The sequence below is a fragment of the Herpailurus yagouaroundi genome, unplaced genomic scaffold (assembly GCF_014898765.1).
Source record: "Herpailurus yagouaroundi ecotype Mexico unplaced genomic scaffold, PumYag 162, whole genome shotgun sequence".
Lineage (NCBI taxonomy): Eukaryota > Metazoa > Chordata > Mammalia > Carnivora > Felidae > Herpailurus > Herpailurus yagouaroundi.
This window is the reverse complement of record NW_024412403.1, coordinates 75522884-75540897: the sequence shown is the minus strand read 5'-3', so window position 1 is coordinate 75540897 and position 18014 is coordinate 75522884. Positions and strand designations below refer to the sequence as shown.

At 40.9% G+C, this 18014-nt stretch overlaps 1 protein-coding gene across 6 annotated transcripts in view; it reads left to right on the top strand.

The window, feature by feature from the left end:
• Nucleotides 1-4078, top strand: part of OPA1 (OPA1 mitochondrial dynamin like GTPase) — an 87024-nt gene extending 82946 nt beyond the window's left edge. For 4 of the 6 annotated variants that reach the window (XM_040484953.1, XM_040484955.1, XM_040484957.1 and 1 more), the window contains 2 exons: nucleotides 1179-1246; nucleotides 3631-4078. In XM_040484953.1, the coding sequence (XP_040340887.1) occupies nucleotides 1179-1243 (65 nt within the window). In that variant the 3' untranslated portion in view covers nucleotides 1244-1246; nucleotides 3631-4078. Of the gene's footprint in view, nucleotides 1-1178; nucleotides 1247-2279; nucleotides 2377-3630 lie in introns of those variants that run through there. The other 2 variants (XR_005793358.1, XR_005793359.1) reach the window with 2 other exon arrangements.
• Nucleotides 4079-18014: the final 13936 nt, after the last annotated feature.

Sequence of the window (18014 nt, the reverse complement as noted above, 5' to 3'; positions counted from 1 at the left end):
AAATAAAATAATGTAAATCTGTCTTCAGTGACTTTGAGGATTTTGTTGTTGTTGTTTAATACATTTTTTAATGTCTGTTTATTTTTGAGAGAGAGAGCGCAAGCGGGGAAGGGGCAGAGAGAGAAGGAGACACAGAATCCGAAGCAGGCTCCAGGCTCCGAGCTGTCAGCACAGAGCCCGACGCGGGGCTTGAACTTAATGAGCGGTGGTGATATCATGACCTGAACCACAGTCAGAAGCTTAACCATCTGAGTCACCCAGGTGCCCCTGACTGTGGTGTTTTTAAACTTTATACATTTATAGCTAGGAAAGTACATTTGTATGTATTTTTCAAGTGTTATTGCCCTTTTAATACTTGTTGCAGATATTTTCTACAATTTCTTTTGTCTTTTAAATTTAGGACATTTTGACATATAAAGTGTACATTTTAATGTGATCATACTAGTAATCTTTTCCTTTGTAGCTTTCTCCATTTATCCTAGAAAGTCTTTTTCCAGTCTAAGGCCTGTTAAATACACTCCTGTATTCTTTTTTAATTCTTAAAAATGGTTTCATTGGGACACCTGGGTGGCTCAGTTAAGCATCCAACTCTTGATTTCGATTCAGGTCATGATCTCATGGTCATGAAATCGAGCCCCACGTCAGGCTCCACACAGTGTGAAGCCTGCTTGGGATTTTCTGTCTCCTTCTGTCTCTGCCCTGCCTCCAACTTGTGCCCTCTCTCTCTCTCTCTCTCTCTCTTTCTCTCTCTCTCTCAAGAAATAAACATTTTTTAAACAATTGTTTCATTATTTTATATTCTCCTCTGTTGCAGATATTGCTAACCGAGTCTTTGGTTGGACTCCAGAGAATCTGAGAACTCCTTAAAATTCTATATACAATGATATATGTACATTTTTCTCTGTAACATTCCGTAATTCTTATTACATTCTCAGCGGGGTCAGTCACAAAGCCCATATTCCTCCCTTTTCCAAAAAATTGTTAAGAGCTACTATAACAATCCATTTGAACATTTTTTGGATCTAAGGTGATACGTGATGCTAAGGTAATTTTTGTCCCTTTTCCAAAATAGTTTAAGTATCCCAGACAGTTTATTGAATAATTCTCTTCAAAGATTTGTGATGCCTTTGAAAATAAATTCACTTTTAATTAATCTAATAATCTTTTTATCTCCACAGAGAAAGTTAGAGAAATTCAAGAAAAACTTGATGCTTTTATTGAAGCTCTTCATCAGGAGAAATAAATGGTAATAAGTTAGTAAGAGCCTTCTTACTGCATTCATACTGACTAAATGCAAAATATATACTTTTTAACTTATTATAGTTTGTCATTGTACATGACTATATCCTGCTTGTTCCTGAATAATAATTTTAATGTAATTAAATAATTTTAAAGGCAGGAATCTCTGAAATTAGTTCTAAATTTCATATGTACAATGTTCCTCTTGAATACTTGATTGCCTTCTGGGTGAACTAAAAATATCCTCTAGAACTCATTTTGAACAGAGGAAAAGTAAACAAAGCTAAGATATTTCATAATATGCATGTGGCTCATAAGTTTTGTGCATGTAAATAATCAAACTGTAGCCTTCATTATTTTATTTCTCATTGTTCATATTCAGTGGACAATGATGTGTATGTTAACTTGCAAAACATTTTATTTGGCTTGACTAATAATAATTGTTCTTGATTTTATTCTCTTATGTTTAAAACCATTTCTCCTGTTTAAAGTAACTCAGATAGCCTTAGAATGGACTACTCTTCTGAATGTGTGGACTCTTATCTAATTCTGTAGTCTGGCATTGTAAGCATGTTCCAAATAAAGTATTGTATCATTAAATACAGATTTCCCGTAGTAGCATAGTAAACTGCTAATTACTGCTGAAGAATTATAATTAGTAAGTCTTTTGCTTTTATTGAAGAAGTTGAGAAAGGGAAGGTGCTCTAATTAAGACATTATCATTTCTTTAAGATATTTAATTAGTCACTTTATCTGTGAGCCTTTCCCTGTAGGCAGCCTGCAACACAGTCAGAACTGGAAGGAGTATTAAAGTAAAACATTCCCTCCCTAGCTGCATTCATTTCAGAAAAGGCCCTGTGACCAAACTACATGTTTTCCTCTAAGGGAGGCACAGTACATTTGAGAAAGCAAGCCAGAAAAGGAAGTGCAGCTCAGACCACTATCCCTCAGAACAGCATACCAGCAATAAGTGAGAGAGGAAGAAGTTAGAAAGCTTTCCAGTAATGTTTTATTACTTGGTTTTGTCTCTCTCCCCTAAGTTAAGACAGATGTATACATGGATGTACACAAAAATGTATCCAGAGAGTAAATATCAACCATCTTTGACACAGTCCAAAAAGAATTCATTGTTTTCAAGTATCTGTGTTCATAAATGTTTTATACAACTTCAGTGTATGAAAATTTCCTTTTAAAACCATAAAGTTGTTATGATACCTTCCTCCTTGTCATAATTACTATCAGTAATTCATGTTAGAAATAAACATTTTGAGAGCCTTCTTGATTTGGAGATTCTCCTCTTCAGCACCAAAGTTCACTTGATATTTCTGTTTGTAAAGGTGGTTTGGGGGGGAAGAAGATTCATGAAAATCACAGAAACCCCATTAAAAATATAAGCTTCATTTCTCTCTTTAATGAAATGAAGAAGCCTAAAGGCAGCCAGTGTTTTACATAATAGTGTCACTACCCTGAACTGGTTAGTGTGACATCTAGTGTTACTGTTGCTATTGGGAACATGCCTTTTCCTGCCAGAGAGTCTGTCTCAAGTGGAGGCCAGGGTAGTCGGAAGAGCTAAGTTGTGATAATCTGTGTCTATGAGGAAACCATCCCAGTTTTCTTTGTTCTTTACTTGTCTTTAGTCTCTACAGCCCTTCCTAGCCCTTGGGTTTTATAACCCTGTGAACTATTTGAATATTGGAAAGATCAACTATTTTGTACCCTGAAAATCCATTTAAAAGAATCAATGTGGCAAAATTGTAGCCTTCCTTGCTTCATTCTGACCATTTTATAAAGTTACCAGTCACTTTAAAGAATAGTTTTTGTGTGTGTGTGTGTGTTTTAAGTTCATTTATTTATTTTGATAGAGAGCGAGAGCAAGGGAAGGGCAGAGAGAGAGGGAAAGAGAGAATCCCAAGCAGGCTCTGCAGTGTCAGCACAGAGCCCAATGCAGGGCTCAAACTCACTAACTCTGAGATTGTGACCTGAGTCAAAACCAAGAGTTGGACTGAGCCACCCAGGGGCCCCTGAGGAATAGTTTCTTAATGATAGTTTTAACATGTGTTGAGTTCTTCAACCTGATAATTTTAAGTAATTCATTCTGATAATTGCTGAAGATATTTATACCCAGCACAGCCAAACACAGATTCCTTCTACCAATTTTAATATGTTTTTAAATTTTTTCTGTAAAAAACTAATGACAGTATTTTTTAATTCACACACGTTTAATAAAATTGTCACATTGTTATAGCAGGTGATATTTTAAATTTCATAAAACTAGCGAACAGGCAGTTAAGCTTCAGTATTTTTTTATGATCATGCAGTAATAAAGTTTATTTAGAAATTTTGCATTTGTCTCCCCATACCTTAATTTATCAAATGTGTTTATTTTTACAGAATCCTACTCATAATATAATCACCTCCGCATACATGTGAAGAAAGAAAACTCCAAAGTCTTTTGTCCTGCCTTTTTTCCTTCTGCTATTCCACCTTTCTAAACATGAAATAAAGTCATGGGGTAAAACTACTTAATGCGAATCAGAGGCACTTTGACCATCAGTTGCCTTTTGAATGCACGAAGAGTGGAAATGGCATTAAAATCCTATCTTATTGTATTGAAGTGACACATTGAGATAATACAAGTGGTGTGGCCGTTAGGTTGAGCCCTTGACGATAAGAAACTTGCTGTCCTGCTTGTGTCATTTGTGGTGGCACTATTTGTGGTGGCACTCGTTCACCTAATTCATTAGCCGGTGCTGCTCAGAGTCCGTTTCTTCTCTGGGTAAAAAATGCCAGGTGTTGTGAAAAGCTATCAATTGTATATAAAGTGATGGTAACCCGCTAACTTGTTGTCTGTATCTGTAAATGTTCTTCATCCAGAAACTATCTGATTATGAAAATTCAGTCTACATTTATCATGTGAAAGAGAACGTAAACAGAAGAACCCCTCAAATAGGTTAATTTGGATTGCAACAATTCTGTGTGCATTCAGTGGAAGAGAGCTCAGCCTTCCCTGACAGCTTAGAGAGCTGCCTGGGAAGCTAACTCAGCAGCAGCTTACCTGTTTGCTTCAATGGATGTTTTTGTACTTTCTGTCTCCATTTGAAGTTCATTCATTTTGGATGTGGTATAGGTGAGCAAGGTTTTCGGTTAACTTTGCGGGGGGTGGGGGTTACCTGTTGACAGAGCTGTTGGATTGAGACACAGGATAGGGAAGATAAAGAATAATCAGTTGACTAGTTTTATTAGACTGTCAAGCAGTTCAGGGAGGCAGCAGGAAAAGGCTCTTTCATAAGAGTGCATTATTTCAACAGCATGTTAACCATCTCCCTCTTAGCTGAACTTTTAAAGAGAAACATAAAATTGGATTCATTGCAGTTCAGTTACAATACCTTCACAGCATTTTTGTGTGTGTCATAAATACTTTTTTATTGGCTAAAGGACTTTAAAGCAAAGAAGTATACCATTTTTGACTTCAAATGTCTTTCTCATTTATCTCTGCTCTTTGCTTCCATTTTGTTAAGCCTTTAGTATTCTAATAAAAATGCCCATTGTGTGACAGTTTTTTACAGTTTTTTGGAGGTTGGTTTTTTTTTTTTTTTTAATTCTGTTTTGGTAACAGTTCCCTTGCTACCCTACCTTTTTTTTTTTTTTTGATTTAGCATCCATAGCATTGTGATTTCTCTTGAGATCTGATGACACTTAATATATAAGGTTGGAAGGGTAGCGCAAAATATTTCAGAAATCAAGAGTTCAGTATATATTTGTTTTATACTGTTTGATAAGATATGTAGATCCAGGTAGCAGTGTATATTGTTATTTGGTGGATGAGGAGTCTAGAACATTTCATGTGTCTTTCAGCTCTAGGGCTAGTAGGGGAACAGCAAGGGAGTACCCTCCTGTGCCCCCCGCCCCGGGTGTTATGTGCTGAATGTAGAGGTGACCTCACTGGTAAACTCTCTCTAACCAGTGCTGCTTGCTGGTAACCCCTCATTGAAGCAGACACCATGTAATTATTGTTTTTGTAGTTGTAAATCATAACCACTTTACAACTACAAATCTATTTCCAAAGAAATAGGACCGTGTTTATTTGTATGTGCTATGGATGGGGAAAAAATGCCCTCAGCTATAATGTGTAGATTTTTTCTAAGCTAAAGGCCGATGTTCAGTGAGACCTTTTATCACATCCCTTTGTATAAATTTAAGAAACGGGGATGGAGAATCTTCATTTCTCTGAGATCAGTATCTGTAATTTAAACATATAAATAGATGATTAAAAACCCCAAATAAGAGTCCAGACCTCCCACATCCCCCACAGTACATGTAGATGTTACATGACTTCTTTCTTTCGTGGACTACATACTTTTTTTTTTTTTCCTTTTTAGCCTATCTCATTCTAAGCATGCCTTTTTTTTTTTTTTCTTGAAAGCTAGGTTGATGCAGATGTTATTAAGAGAAAAAATAAAATTCGGATTCTCAACAGTAAACCCTGTGTGTTGTGTCTGTAGTTCAAAAATTACAAATGATTCAAATTTAAACAGATCGCTTCAGAAATTCAATGTACAGGAGTTAAATTCTAACTAGACCAGGAATCCTTTGTTTTTCAGGTCAGAATTTGCAAAGAGTAGCGTGAACAAAGCTCTGTATGGGAGACTGAGCAACTGTAAATAAATTAGATCTAAAATTTAGTCAGGGTATCAGTTTTAAGAATCCGTACTCCTAGGCAGTGCACAGTGGGAAACAAGTGGTCCTCGCTGCTTCAAGTTGAATCAGCTGAGCTATGGCCACAGGTGGAGCAATCAGCCTTTCTTAGTAGCTTAATTACATTCTCTCCTCTTTGCATTATTCTCCCTTTTCAGGCTTTACTCCAGTGGACTCCTTCCCACAAATAATGTAGCCCCAAGTACAAATGAATAGCGTAAAAATGAGGAGGGAACATTGCAGAGAGCAGTGCTTCCTAACCTTATAATTTGGGAGTTTTACATGTGATGAAGAGCGAGCGTAGGCTTAAAAGACAAATTCCTTAGCTAGTTTATAATCTTATATTTATTTTAGATGTATCTATTTGCAAAAAGAAGGACGACATTTTAGTTTTCCAGTAAGAGGGATCAGAATGATGCTTTTTATCTCTGTGCTTTTTATCTTTTGTTGGCTGTAGTTTTAGGTTCTTTAGCAATATAGAGATGTGCTTGCAGATATACTCACTTTTGGATGATCGTGGCTATGTGTTCAAACATTTAAAACATAACCTTGTTTTTACTTGTTCACTGTGAATGAACTCTGTATTTTTTAAAACCTTCACACTACATGTGGATGTTACTGCGGTTTCTGTTTTGCCTGTGCTTTTAATCTAAGGTCATTTGTGTAGATTAGTAATTAAAGTAATTTAAATCATGTTCTAATTCTATATTGGAGAGCACCTTCTACGTTTTCTCTGTATTAACGAAGGGCTGAGAGAGAGTGAGACCTTTGCAGTATAACCAAAGTCATGGTCTGATAAGCCTCTTAATGTGGCTCTTCTCTGAATACTTACATTTCACATGCTTCACATTTCACAGCTGTAATCCATGGTCAAACAAATGCCTTTTTTTTTTTTTTTCGTATCTTGATACTTGTCAAACATTTTGGTATTTTTCTTTGATAAAATTCATTAAAAATGTCTTTTAAGTGGATTTTGCTGCCACAGCCGTCATCATTCGTACAGGAGGCTTACTAAAACGTCATGCCTAAGTCTTAAAAGGGAAGGCAGCTTAAGGTTCTTCCATCTATCACCTTTTTATGAACACCCATTTCTCATTTTTGTTTTCTTCCCAGAACTTTGCTCGTAAAGGATGCTTATTAAATACTTGTTGATCACTTGGTATGTAAAATAAGTCAGAGTGTAGGTGTACCTTCTCCAAGATTTCTATGGCTGGCCGAAGTCAAAACTAGGGAAAGACTCAAAGTCATGATTGCTTCAATAAGTAAGTACATGGTGGCTGGAGTATGGTTTATTTCTGGTGAATAAATGTCAAGAGACTCTCAATTCCTTTGGACGGTTTTATAGAGAAGAACACATTTGAATCATGTTAGCATGTATTTTACTCACCACTGTTAACAGATCAGTCTTAGGATGAGGTGCAAAAAGTAGTTCGCATTAATTTTTTACCCTTTGTACATTTCAAGTTCAAAATCTTCATGTGTCAAAAAAGCTTGAAGAATTTAATAATTTGGTTTCTTTTCATGCTTCCAGTTGAAGCATTAGTAACTTTTTAAAAATCATTACTTTTTTTAGTTGAAGTGCAGTTGCCATGTGATGTTAGTTTCAGGTGTGTGAAGAATTCTCTTTATCCAAGTCAAGTAGCGGTCATGCGCTTGTAAATAATACAGATGTATTGTTTAACCGTATTACAAAATATATTTTAAAATAATCAAGCATACCCAATTTGTGATAACTAAAATGGTCACTTCCTGCCCATATTAAACTAAGCAGATAGATGTGGAAAAGATGAGTGCAACAAAAATTGTCAAAGATTAAAAAGCAGAACAGTATCGGGGCACCCGGGTGGCTCAGTCAGTTAAGCGTCTGACTCGGTTTTGGTGCAGGTCATGATCCAACTGTTTCGTGAGTTCAAGCCCCATGTGAGGCCCTGCACTCACCGTATAGAGCCTGCTTGGGATTCTCCTTCTCTCCCTCTCTGTCTCTACTCCTTTCCTGCTCACATTGTCTCTGTCTCTCTCAAAATAAACAAACATAAAGAAAGCAGTATCGGGAAAGTTGAAATGTGAGTGATCTTTACCCTGAAAAAGATAGTTTTATGAAGTAAGGGTAAGGAAAATGTACATTATAAAGCACTGGATTAAATACACATCTTGAAATGATAGAGTTGAGTTACTACGAGCTTGAAAATTGAGAGCGAGTACAGGAGCACTCCCTGAGATTCTTGAGTTGGTGTTCACGTTCTGTAGGACCAGTGCTGAGGTTCTTTGGGGGTTCAAGTCACTGAGGAAGAAATAACTTTTAAATGTTTTTAAATCCATTGTCCCTTCTTTTTCGTAAAGAATTCTTAACCTGTTTTGTTTTTAATTAGTCTAGGTGTTAGCCTGGATCCTATCTAGGTATTTGAGAAAATTCAAAAATCTAGGGGGTTTTGTTTGTTTCTCAAAGTTTTTCGAGAGCGTGAAAGTGAGGGAGAAGGGCAGAGAGGGAGAGAGAGTCTTAAGCAGGCTCCACACTCAGTACGGAGCCTGATGTGGGGCTCGATTCCATGACCCTGGGATCGTGACCTGAGCTGATATCAAGAGTTGGATGCTCAACTGACTCAGCCACCCCCAAAACCTGTGTTGTAAAAACCTGTAAGCGTGAGGCCCCACTGTAGACCCAATCATCATTCCTTGACACTGTCAGCTGCCTCCCACAGAGGGGTATCTAATGGCTGGGTTACGAATACAGTTCGCACTACTTAATGTTTGAAGCAGCATATCTGTTCTGCAGCTTACTTTTGGAGTGACGGAATCGCATAGCAACAGCCTGGAAATTAGAATTTTATCCACTTGTCAGAAAATAAAATCATGGTTTACATGATCTAGCAGCGCTTGCCAGCTCATGAGACCTCTAACACTGGTGAGACAGTAGGTAGAGAATAGGCTGACTCCACCTCCTTGCTTTCCTCAAGTTTTTCTGAGGATTGGCCAAATCATCAAGAAGCAAGACTGCCTGGATTACTGACACTCACCTACCTCTTAATTTCTCTAATATGCCCTTGGCTTTCACAAATGCTATGTGATGTACCCACTTGCAGAAAACACACAGCGTCTTTTGCAGAAGTAAAACCTAAGGACGTGTCTCTGTTATCGTTTAACTTCATTAAAGTAAGGATTACTAGACACTTCAGGGCCAGCAAAGCTTCCCACTCCTGATAAATGGATATGCCGCTCTCCTTCTGTCAAAGAGAACTCAAGACCTTAACCTGTTTCTTTACTTCAGCTGCCGGAAATGCTGAAATTAATTGACCTCTTAAGGAATTAACCTATCCATTCTCCTGCATTCCAGTTTTGGTTTGAATCTCTCTTCTCCATATGTCCTAACATGGAAATAGTCCCCCATCGTTAACGAAGTGCAGTGCTTACTACTTCTCCATCAAGAGGTGTATTTGTCTAGGGGGCTCAGGTCGGAAGTTCCCACACTTGCACCCGCCTTATCTGTGCCTTGAGAACACAGCACACACCCAATTACAATAGGGAACCTGCCTCCTTGAGTAACACTAGCAGAAGGAGGAGGTGCCTGGTGTGTGTTGGGAGAAAGGTGCAGATATAACACACATTACTAAGGGCTCATTACAAAGGCCTTTGCAGGACTGAGCACACAGCAGAGAAGTGTACTGTCACTGGCCGTTAGCTTTTTGGGATCCGTCTAGAAAGCCCCGAAGCCTTTTTAATGGGCAGTATCCTATCTTGCCAAAGATTGGTCCCATGAAATTTTTGGTTTTTCTTTTAAATTTTGGAGTCAAGAATCTAGAGCAAAGGAACCAGTATGTCTTGTGTTTTGCATTCATCATCACAGGCAGTATTATTTCCATGTTTTGAATGAGGAAGTTGGCTCAGAGAAGTTGTAAGTAACTTGCCCAAGGTCATTCTAGTGAGTAGCAAAGTCTAAATTCGAAAACAAGTCTGGTTACAAACCTGTGTGCACTTTGCAAAATAGGCCGCCTCTCAAAAATACTTTTAGAACAGTGAACTTATTTATGAAATCAGGAGTACGCTGGGCACTGACACACCTAGAAAGTGTACAAGGATTAACCCTAACTGTGTGAAGCTGTTACTGCACTATAAGAATGGGGGTCCCTACGGGGCCCTAGAGGACAAGGTGATACTGAGATTCAGGGGGCTCTAATCTCATGTCTGCCCCAGATCTCAGATTTCAGGAGTAGAAGTGAGTTCTTTGTGATTTTTTCCTCAACATGTTAATCATGTTAATTTTTCCATCTTACCTATGCTGATTCTCTAAATTTTTTGGAGTTAGCCCAACTGTTCAGATCCCGAATTATTTTTACCCCAATTTTGAAAACCTTGACTGAAAATTTATATTCCCAAATTTTGACTGCCTTTCCATTTCTAATAAATGTAACACTCGAAAGAAAGTCTATTTGCAGAAGCTTTTACAATTTTAACTAAATTTATTTTTAAGACTATCATATATAGAAGTTTCTTGGCCCAAGAGTTTCTAGTTTCCCAGGACTATAGGCGTGGAAATAGATACTTTTCTTGCCACCTTTCTCATGAGTTTATCCTTTCGTGTATCAGATCATCCTTAATACGAGTGCTTAATTGAACACCCCCGCCCTCCGCTGCCTCTGCCATATTGGGGGCTCTCAGCACCAGCAAAACCACTTCCATTTTCATACATTCATATCTCTCTTTTTAGATGTCTGAGACATTTACATTCTTGCTAATTATACTTGCCCATCGCCATGGTCCTAGCTGAGCCAGGATCGTGAGACTAGTTTCATTCACGTCAAAAATACTATGTTTGTCACTGTACGGGTGGAAGAGGCATTTGGATCTTGTTCTCCGTCGGGCACCCCCATCGGTGCAGTTCGCCAGCTGTGTAGCCTATGATTGGTTGGGCTTTTGATGTGCAGATAGTACAAGTTGGTCACAAACTTGTGTACAATGGGCCTGTTCTGGTTCATGTGAAAATCAACATCCTTTTTTGTGTTCCCGGGTGACAGGATGCTACAATACTATTAGCATTTGCAAAGAGTGTGCTCTGTCCAAGGGTGTAACCACAGATCGTGTGCTGCTCAGTTTGTGTTTCTCTATTATGTGAGAGACACAAAGAAGCTGAAGGCTGGCAAAGGCCTGTCAAATCTTGTAATGTAGCGCTCGACCCCCAAACTCCACTTGGCCTCCGAGCATCTCTTGTTCCCCGGTCCACCCCTCTGTCTGAATGGGCTCTGAGGTAGGTAAATGAATTCAGAGGCCTGGTAGGCGGGGGATTCCTTTCTGACCTCATTCCTGTACCATTTGTTTGCAGGCTTGTAGGGGGAGAGGAGGACATTTTGGAATCCTTTGTGTTAAATAATTTTCTTGCAGGTTGGGGAGTTAATGGTAACTTTGTCTGAAGCCAACCGAGCAGAAAGCCTCCACGGACCAGGCGTGGCATGCTCAACCAACCTCCTCACAGCTACAAGCGGAGAATGTGGCAACGGAGGTTTCTAGAACAGATGCATGCACAGCACATCTGCAGGTTTACCATCTGGTAGTAGAAAGCCAAGACCTTCCTGTGTGTAAAACAGAGCAGCTCTTCCTTTAAAAAATATTTTCTCCTTTCTGAACTACCATGGCTTTTATTGTTCATGCCTGTAGTTTGGGTAATCTTTTGTGCAACCAGATATGTATACTCAGAAGCATTTGTAAAGCCTTCTACTACCTGGCTAACTGTACTGACTGAGTATGGAGTGATTTGGAGAGGATTCCTATCACTTTTTCACTCTCAGCTTTCCTTTGCTTACCTAGCAAGTGAAATATGGTTTTAGAACAATGGTAACTCGTGTTTTGCAAAAAAAAAAAAAAAAAAAGTCCAGAGAGAAGAAACAAGTTGTTCAATTAGTGGCAGAGCTAGAACCCTCCTCTCCTGACTCCCAGGCCAGTACAGCAGTCCTCCCTTATCTGCAACTGTAGTGACCCAGGGGCAACCTCCACCTCGAAGCAGATAGTCCTCCCTCTGAGGCGTCCTCAGGCCAGTAGTGTCCTAACACTACGTCCCAGTGCCTACACCACTCACCTCCCTTCATCTCGTCACATGGGCATTTTATCCTATCACCAGAAGAAAGTAGAGTACAGCCCAGGAAGCTATTTTACGAAAGAGAAGACCACATTCACATAACTTTTATGACAGTATCTTGTTATAATTGTTCTATTGTTGGTTGTTGTTAATCTCTAACTATGACTCATAAACGATATCATAGGTATGTATGTAGAGGACAAAACTTAGTATCTATGTTATCTGTAGGGTTCGGTACTATCTGCAGTCAGGCATCGACCAGGGGTCTTGGAATGTACCCCCTGCTGATGCTGAGGAGTGACTGTACTGTTTCTGTTCCAGGAAGATTTAAATCAAGCCATAAATTCAGTGCCTCCGAAGTCAGGCATTTTGTAAAAGAAGTTGGGGATCTGGATATTTATATGAAACCTCCCTACTTTTAAATAGTAACAGCTAATTTAAAAATCTTAACCGGAATTGAGTCAGAACATCAACAATCAGCATGCCACCCAGCCACGGATCACCATGTGAAAAGCCTGATTTGAACTGCAGCGTCCTGTCCACCGCTGGCCTCAGTGGATCTGAGTGACAATACTAGTAAGAGCTTCTGAAGACAACGTGATTTCTGGTCATGCTTAGAGGTGCAGAGATTTCCAGCTTCATTTAGATGCATGGAGCTTTAACTTCGTTTATGATGAAGTTGGACGGAAGGGAAAATCTCATTTATTAACTATATTTCAGGCAGTTTAAATATATTCCCTTATTCTTCCTGACATAGGCATCATCAACATTGTACCAGCAGGTCAAAGCCTGTTCAGAGAAGCCTGTTCCCTGAAGTTCCAAGGCTGGCAAAGTCAGCAAGATGTGCATATTTATATAAAAGCCTTTGTTCTTAAGGCAACCGTTTTCAAGTCCTGAAAGTCACACTGGTGAACTTGAGCTGGGGAAAGTGGCCCTTATGACACCTTTACACACTGTAAGTGAATCCTGGGTATTCAGAGCACATTCTATTTTTAAGGTTTATGAGGAAGAGGTAGCCCAAAATTCTGGTAATTATTTTCTATTTGCTGCTCAGCTTGAATAAAATCATCTCAGTCACTGAAGGGTACTTTACCCTGAGGGAGAGTCACTTGTCTACTTTGTGTGTATGTGTATTTATCCTGGATCTGTAACAAAGTGTTCATCTCTGGTTCCAGAAAAAGCAACCCTATTTGGAGAAATTCTATCAGGAAAGAAGGAGCCTGTGGAGAAGGGAGGGCAGTGACTTAGGCATACATCCAGAGTTCAAACCTGTGTGTTTGCACCTTCAGAGGGGCGGGAGCAGAGCACACGCCCATGAAATACAAGACTCATGCCTCTGATTAATCATGCTCTGCCACCCACATGACAAGTGACCTTATCACAGCCCTATCTTCCTCCAGACCAGATGTGTGAAAGGACAACAACCTGGATATTTCCACAGGTTTCTTCCAGCTTCTGCCACCGATTACACTTGGCATCTAGAGAAATCAAGGGAAAATGCATCCTCATCCAACTAAGGCAAGACAGTTTCTAGGTTACATTGTTTTTTAAGTGAAAAAGCATTCTGATATTTGCCTCCAAACCAGGTACAAGGTATTTCTGTCTTGAATCCCAAGGAATGATGGTCAACACGTACTGAGTGTTTGTGTTGTAAGCGCTTAAGCAAAGTGAATATTGCTAATTTCCACAACCCTGAGAGAGATACTATTATTCTCCCCATTTTACGGGGGGGGGGGGTAGTGGAGCCTCTGAATTGTTCAGGTTGTCAGAGTTGGCTTAGTTTATAAGTGGCAAAGCTGGGATTTCCACTCTGGAAATCCAGTTCCTTGACTTGGCAATTCACCACCACCCTATATTATAAATTGTTTCTCGACCATAAACGGCCTGCCTTGCACAGGAGCATGCACGAGGAAGAAGTCATGTCCGCAAAGGAAGTCAGAGAAGTTTTAAGAGGTGGTGAGTTCAGAAGGCAGGCATTTGGCAGCCGGAGGTAAGAGAGGTCCTGCTTCCTCGGGCACGTCTGCAAACAGAAACAGCTTTGCTGGCTCGCCGGTGCCTTGGCTGCACACCCGAGTCCTCGGGAACCAGGCAGCCCCGTCCTGGGACACCCCTGACGGCCACCGAGGCAGCTTGCGTCCAGCAGCTCCTCCCTGCCAAGGGGAAAGGGCAGGCGCCTGGGTCAGGCTACGCTGGAACGGTGAAGAACAAAGGGACGTCAATCCAAAGTAGGTTTCTAAAGAGACTACTGATTGGTCGCCTTAGAGAGGGCACAGCGCTAGTGGTGCAAACACTAGGTTCAACGGGCAGGCGGAAAAGGGATTGCCTTATTTTCTACTAATTGCCCTGCTCTAGGGCTGTGCGTGAGCCACCACGTGCGCGGAAGGGAACTGGGATGTGGCGCCTTGCAGATTATTCGGTGCGGTGGTTTATGTTTGCGGTTCTTACTGAGGGGGCTTTCCTTTATTTTCATTTTTATACCACCTTTATGGTTCAGGGTACTCTGGATATAGTTATCTGGAAATAAGGCAGATGAACTTTTAAAATACCCTAGGGGGGCGCCTGGGTGGCTCAGTCGGTGAAGCGTCCGACTTCGGCTCAGGTCATGAGCTGACAGTTCGTGGGTTCGAGCCCCCGTGAGGCTCTGTGCTGACAGCTCGGAGCCTGGAGCCTGCTTCGGATTCTGTGTCTCCTTCTCTCACTGCCCCTGCCATGCTTATGCTCTGTCTTTCTGTGTCTCTCAATAATAAATAAACATTTAAAAAAATTTTTTTAAATACCCTGGAATCCCAGGATCGAGAAACGAATTGGTTATCTTCTGTGAAGCCTACGTATCTGTAAAGCATGCACTATTTTGCCTTTCATTCACAGCCAAACTGCTTGGAAGAGAAACCCTTCAGCCATTCACTGTTCGGCTCACTCCCACCTCTAGTTTCTTCTGCCAGCTGGGCGCCTCCAGCACGCGCCCCTCACCGAGGCCACCTCTGACCCCACTGAGGATGCCCGCAGACGTTCTTACACTTACTTTGCTTGATCCCTTGAGGCTATTTAACACCGTGGCATCCGTTTTTCCTCTCTCTCTGTAAACCCCCATTTCTCTGACTTCTGTACTTCCATGACACCACTTTGTCCTGGTTTCCCTTCTAGTAACAAAGCGGCTGCTGATTGTCAGTGCTGTTTGCAGACCTTCCTAAGTGGTGGCATGTCCTAGAGCTCTCTCTTCCTCACCACACTTGACTCAGTCTCACATCCTCGCTGGCTAGTCAACTCCCTGCCCATGTCTGCAGGTGACTGTCCTCTCTGGCTCTGTCCCGGTCCTCTCTCCATGCCCCCAACCCCCATCCCCAGCTGTCCACTTGCATGTCCCACAGACCCTGCACTCAGCCTGTCCACCGTGCAACCAGTGCTCTCTCCATTAAACCTGCCCCTGCCCCACATGTCACTCTTGGTGACAGACACTGACAGGTGCACAAGACATGTAGGAATCTCCCTCTCCCCAATACAGGCAACAAACGCAATCGCCGGTTCTTATAGTTTTCATATTACTGTCTTGTGTCCCCATCCTGTGGCCTCTGCACATAAAGGGCGGCCCCCATGTCTCATGCCACTGCCACCATAGACACTTCAGTGTCTCCTCTCCCCCGTCCACCTTCCACACTCTTGCCTGAGTGCTGTGTCTAACATGCAAATGTGATCACTGAATTAACACTGTCTCCAGATAGCTTTCAAAACAAAGTTCAAAATCTTGAGTTCGCAGTGCCTCCTGATAAGGACCTGCCCACCCTCCCTAACAGCAATCGCAATCCTGCTCCTCACCCCACATCCCTGGCTAGAGCCCCAGAACACCCCTGCTCTGTCACACCATCTTCCTGCGTGCACTGCTCAGTCTGCAACAGCCTGCCTGTCATCTGTCACCATGGACCCTTATTACAATGTCATTGACTACATTCCCTGTGCTGTGCCTTTTATTCCCGTGACTTAGATAGATGCATCTTTTTGATATTGTAAAAAGAAATGTGTCAGAAGATCCACAAAACCAAGGAAACCAGTATTTTCCAAATGGCTATGCATGATGGGACCAAAATCGAACATGGGGAAACATCCTTTCCAAGGGAAGGTAGACCAGTGGATTTTACATCACAGTGTATGAGAAGTTCATCAATATGGTTTCAGATTCCACGTCTCAACTAACCTTTTGTCAAGTGTTGATATAGTATCAAAGAAGATAGTATCAAAGAAGATAGCCTTTGGAAAGGCTATTAAATTCTCCTCTTTTTTAATTACATTACTGTGTGAGACCAAGTTTTCTTCATATACTCCAATCAAAACAATATATTGAAATAGATTGAATGTGGAAGCAAATGTAAGAAACCAGTTACCTTCTCTCAAGCCAGACATTAAAGAGAATTGCCAAAAATATAAAGAAAGCTACTGTTATTGCTACATTTTTTGGTTTTCATAAGAAATGTACTTTATGTTAACATAAAGCTGTTTTATGTTTAATTAACCAATTGGTATATATTTTAAATCTTTTTTTTAAATTTTTTAAGTTTATTTTGAGAGAAACAGAGGCAGTGCAAATGAGGGAGGGGCAGAGAGCGGGGGAGAGAGAAGAGAGTCCCAAGCAGGGCTCTGCACCATCAGCACAGAGCCCTATGTGGTGCTTGAACTCGCAAACCATGAGATCATGACCTGAGCCGATATCAAGAGTCAGACGATTCACCAAGACACCCACTCTCCCCTAATTAGTATATATTTTAAATAATTCTGTTTTAATTTCAAATATACCAATATCAAATATTATATCAAATACTAAATATCAGTACACATAACCCACCTAAAGAAAAATTTCTTTGGGGAACTCAATAATTTTTAAGAGATTAAAACTTTGAAAATCACTTCTTTGTACTACAAGGCTTAGCTAAGGATCAGACTCTTTGTTTAAAATATCTGAAGCAATGCACTCCCCATGAGAATTACCTCTTAGTTTCCTAGCCTCAATTCAAGATATATTTTCAATCCATGGCAAGTGTTAGAAAACAGTGTAGCAAATGTCAGTGACTGTTGGTATGTGAGTTGCACATCAAACCATTTTAAAGCACAGCTTCAGGAAACTGACATGTTTAACGCAGCACACAAGAATTGTTTGTTTGAGGACCCATATTGATAGATGGTCTCAGACCTCAGTGTCAGGCAGAACTGTGCTTCCCCCGAGCCACTGGTGTGCTATGACTGTCTATGGACCATTTTTCTCCCTTTCTTTGGCTGCTAAGAAGCCCGAAGTTAAATTCTCAGCTTATCTTCAGTCCCATATGGAAACTTACATTTACTTGTCTGTGGTATTAAGCTCTCCCCTGCCTTAGTTCCATTTTGCTCCAATTATCTTTGATTTCTGCATCTGAATTTTTGTGGGTATTCGGTATTTCCAAAAGCTACCTCCAATCCCTTTGTCAAATAAAAGTATATAAACATAAGTGCATTCAACTACCAGTGATGCCGTAAGTTTGTCCTCGGTATACTGAAACACGCTCCTTTCTAAGCAGCAGGTTGCGTGTCTGGAGTTTCTTTGTTACTCCCTTGGATTCGTCTGTAGAATAGGAACACAGAGCAGTGAGGGAAGAAGCATAGCAATGTCTTATGAAAATCTGGCTCTCTATCCAACCTGCACCAAGGGTAGAGAAGGTAGCCTGACCCAGAGGCCGCGGAGGAGGAGAGCAGTCGGAGGTGGGGGCGGGGGGGGGGGGACAGGGAGGTGAACAGGCCGGTGGGTAGGAGGGGGGGGCAAGCCCTCAGGCGGCCAGGGGGAATCTGCTCCTCTAATGAAAGGGCCCTTCTTTCCAGGGGATTATAAGAATATTCATGACCCTTGAGATCAGCAGGTGAGGCTCAGCCCTCCCTACTCATCCTTTGGGCAAATAGTCCAGAAAGCTGAGGTTGCCAGGATGAGAAAGGAACAGTGGGATTTGGGAGCTTTTCCTGCTTCCCTAGGCCCCTAACCCCCTTTATTTTCAGAGGAGGG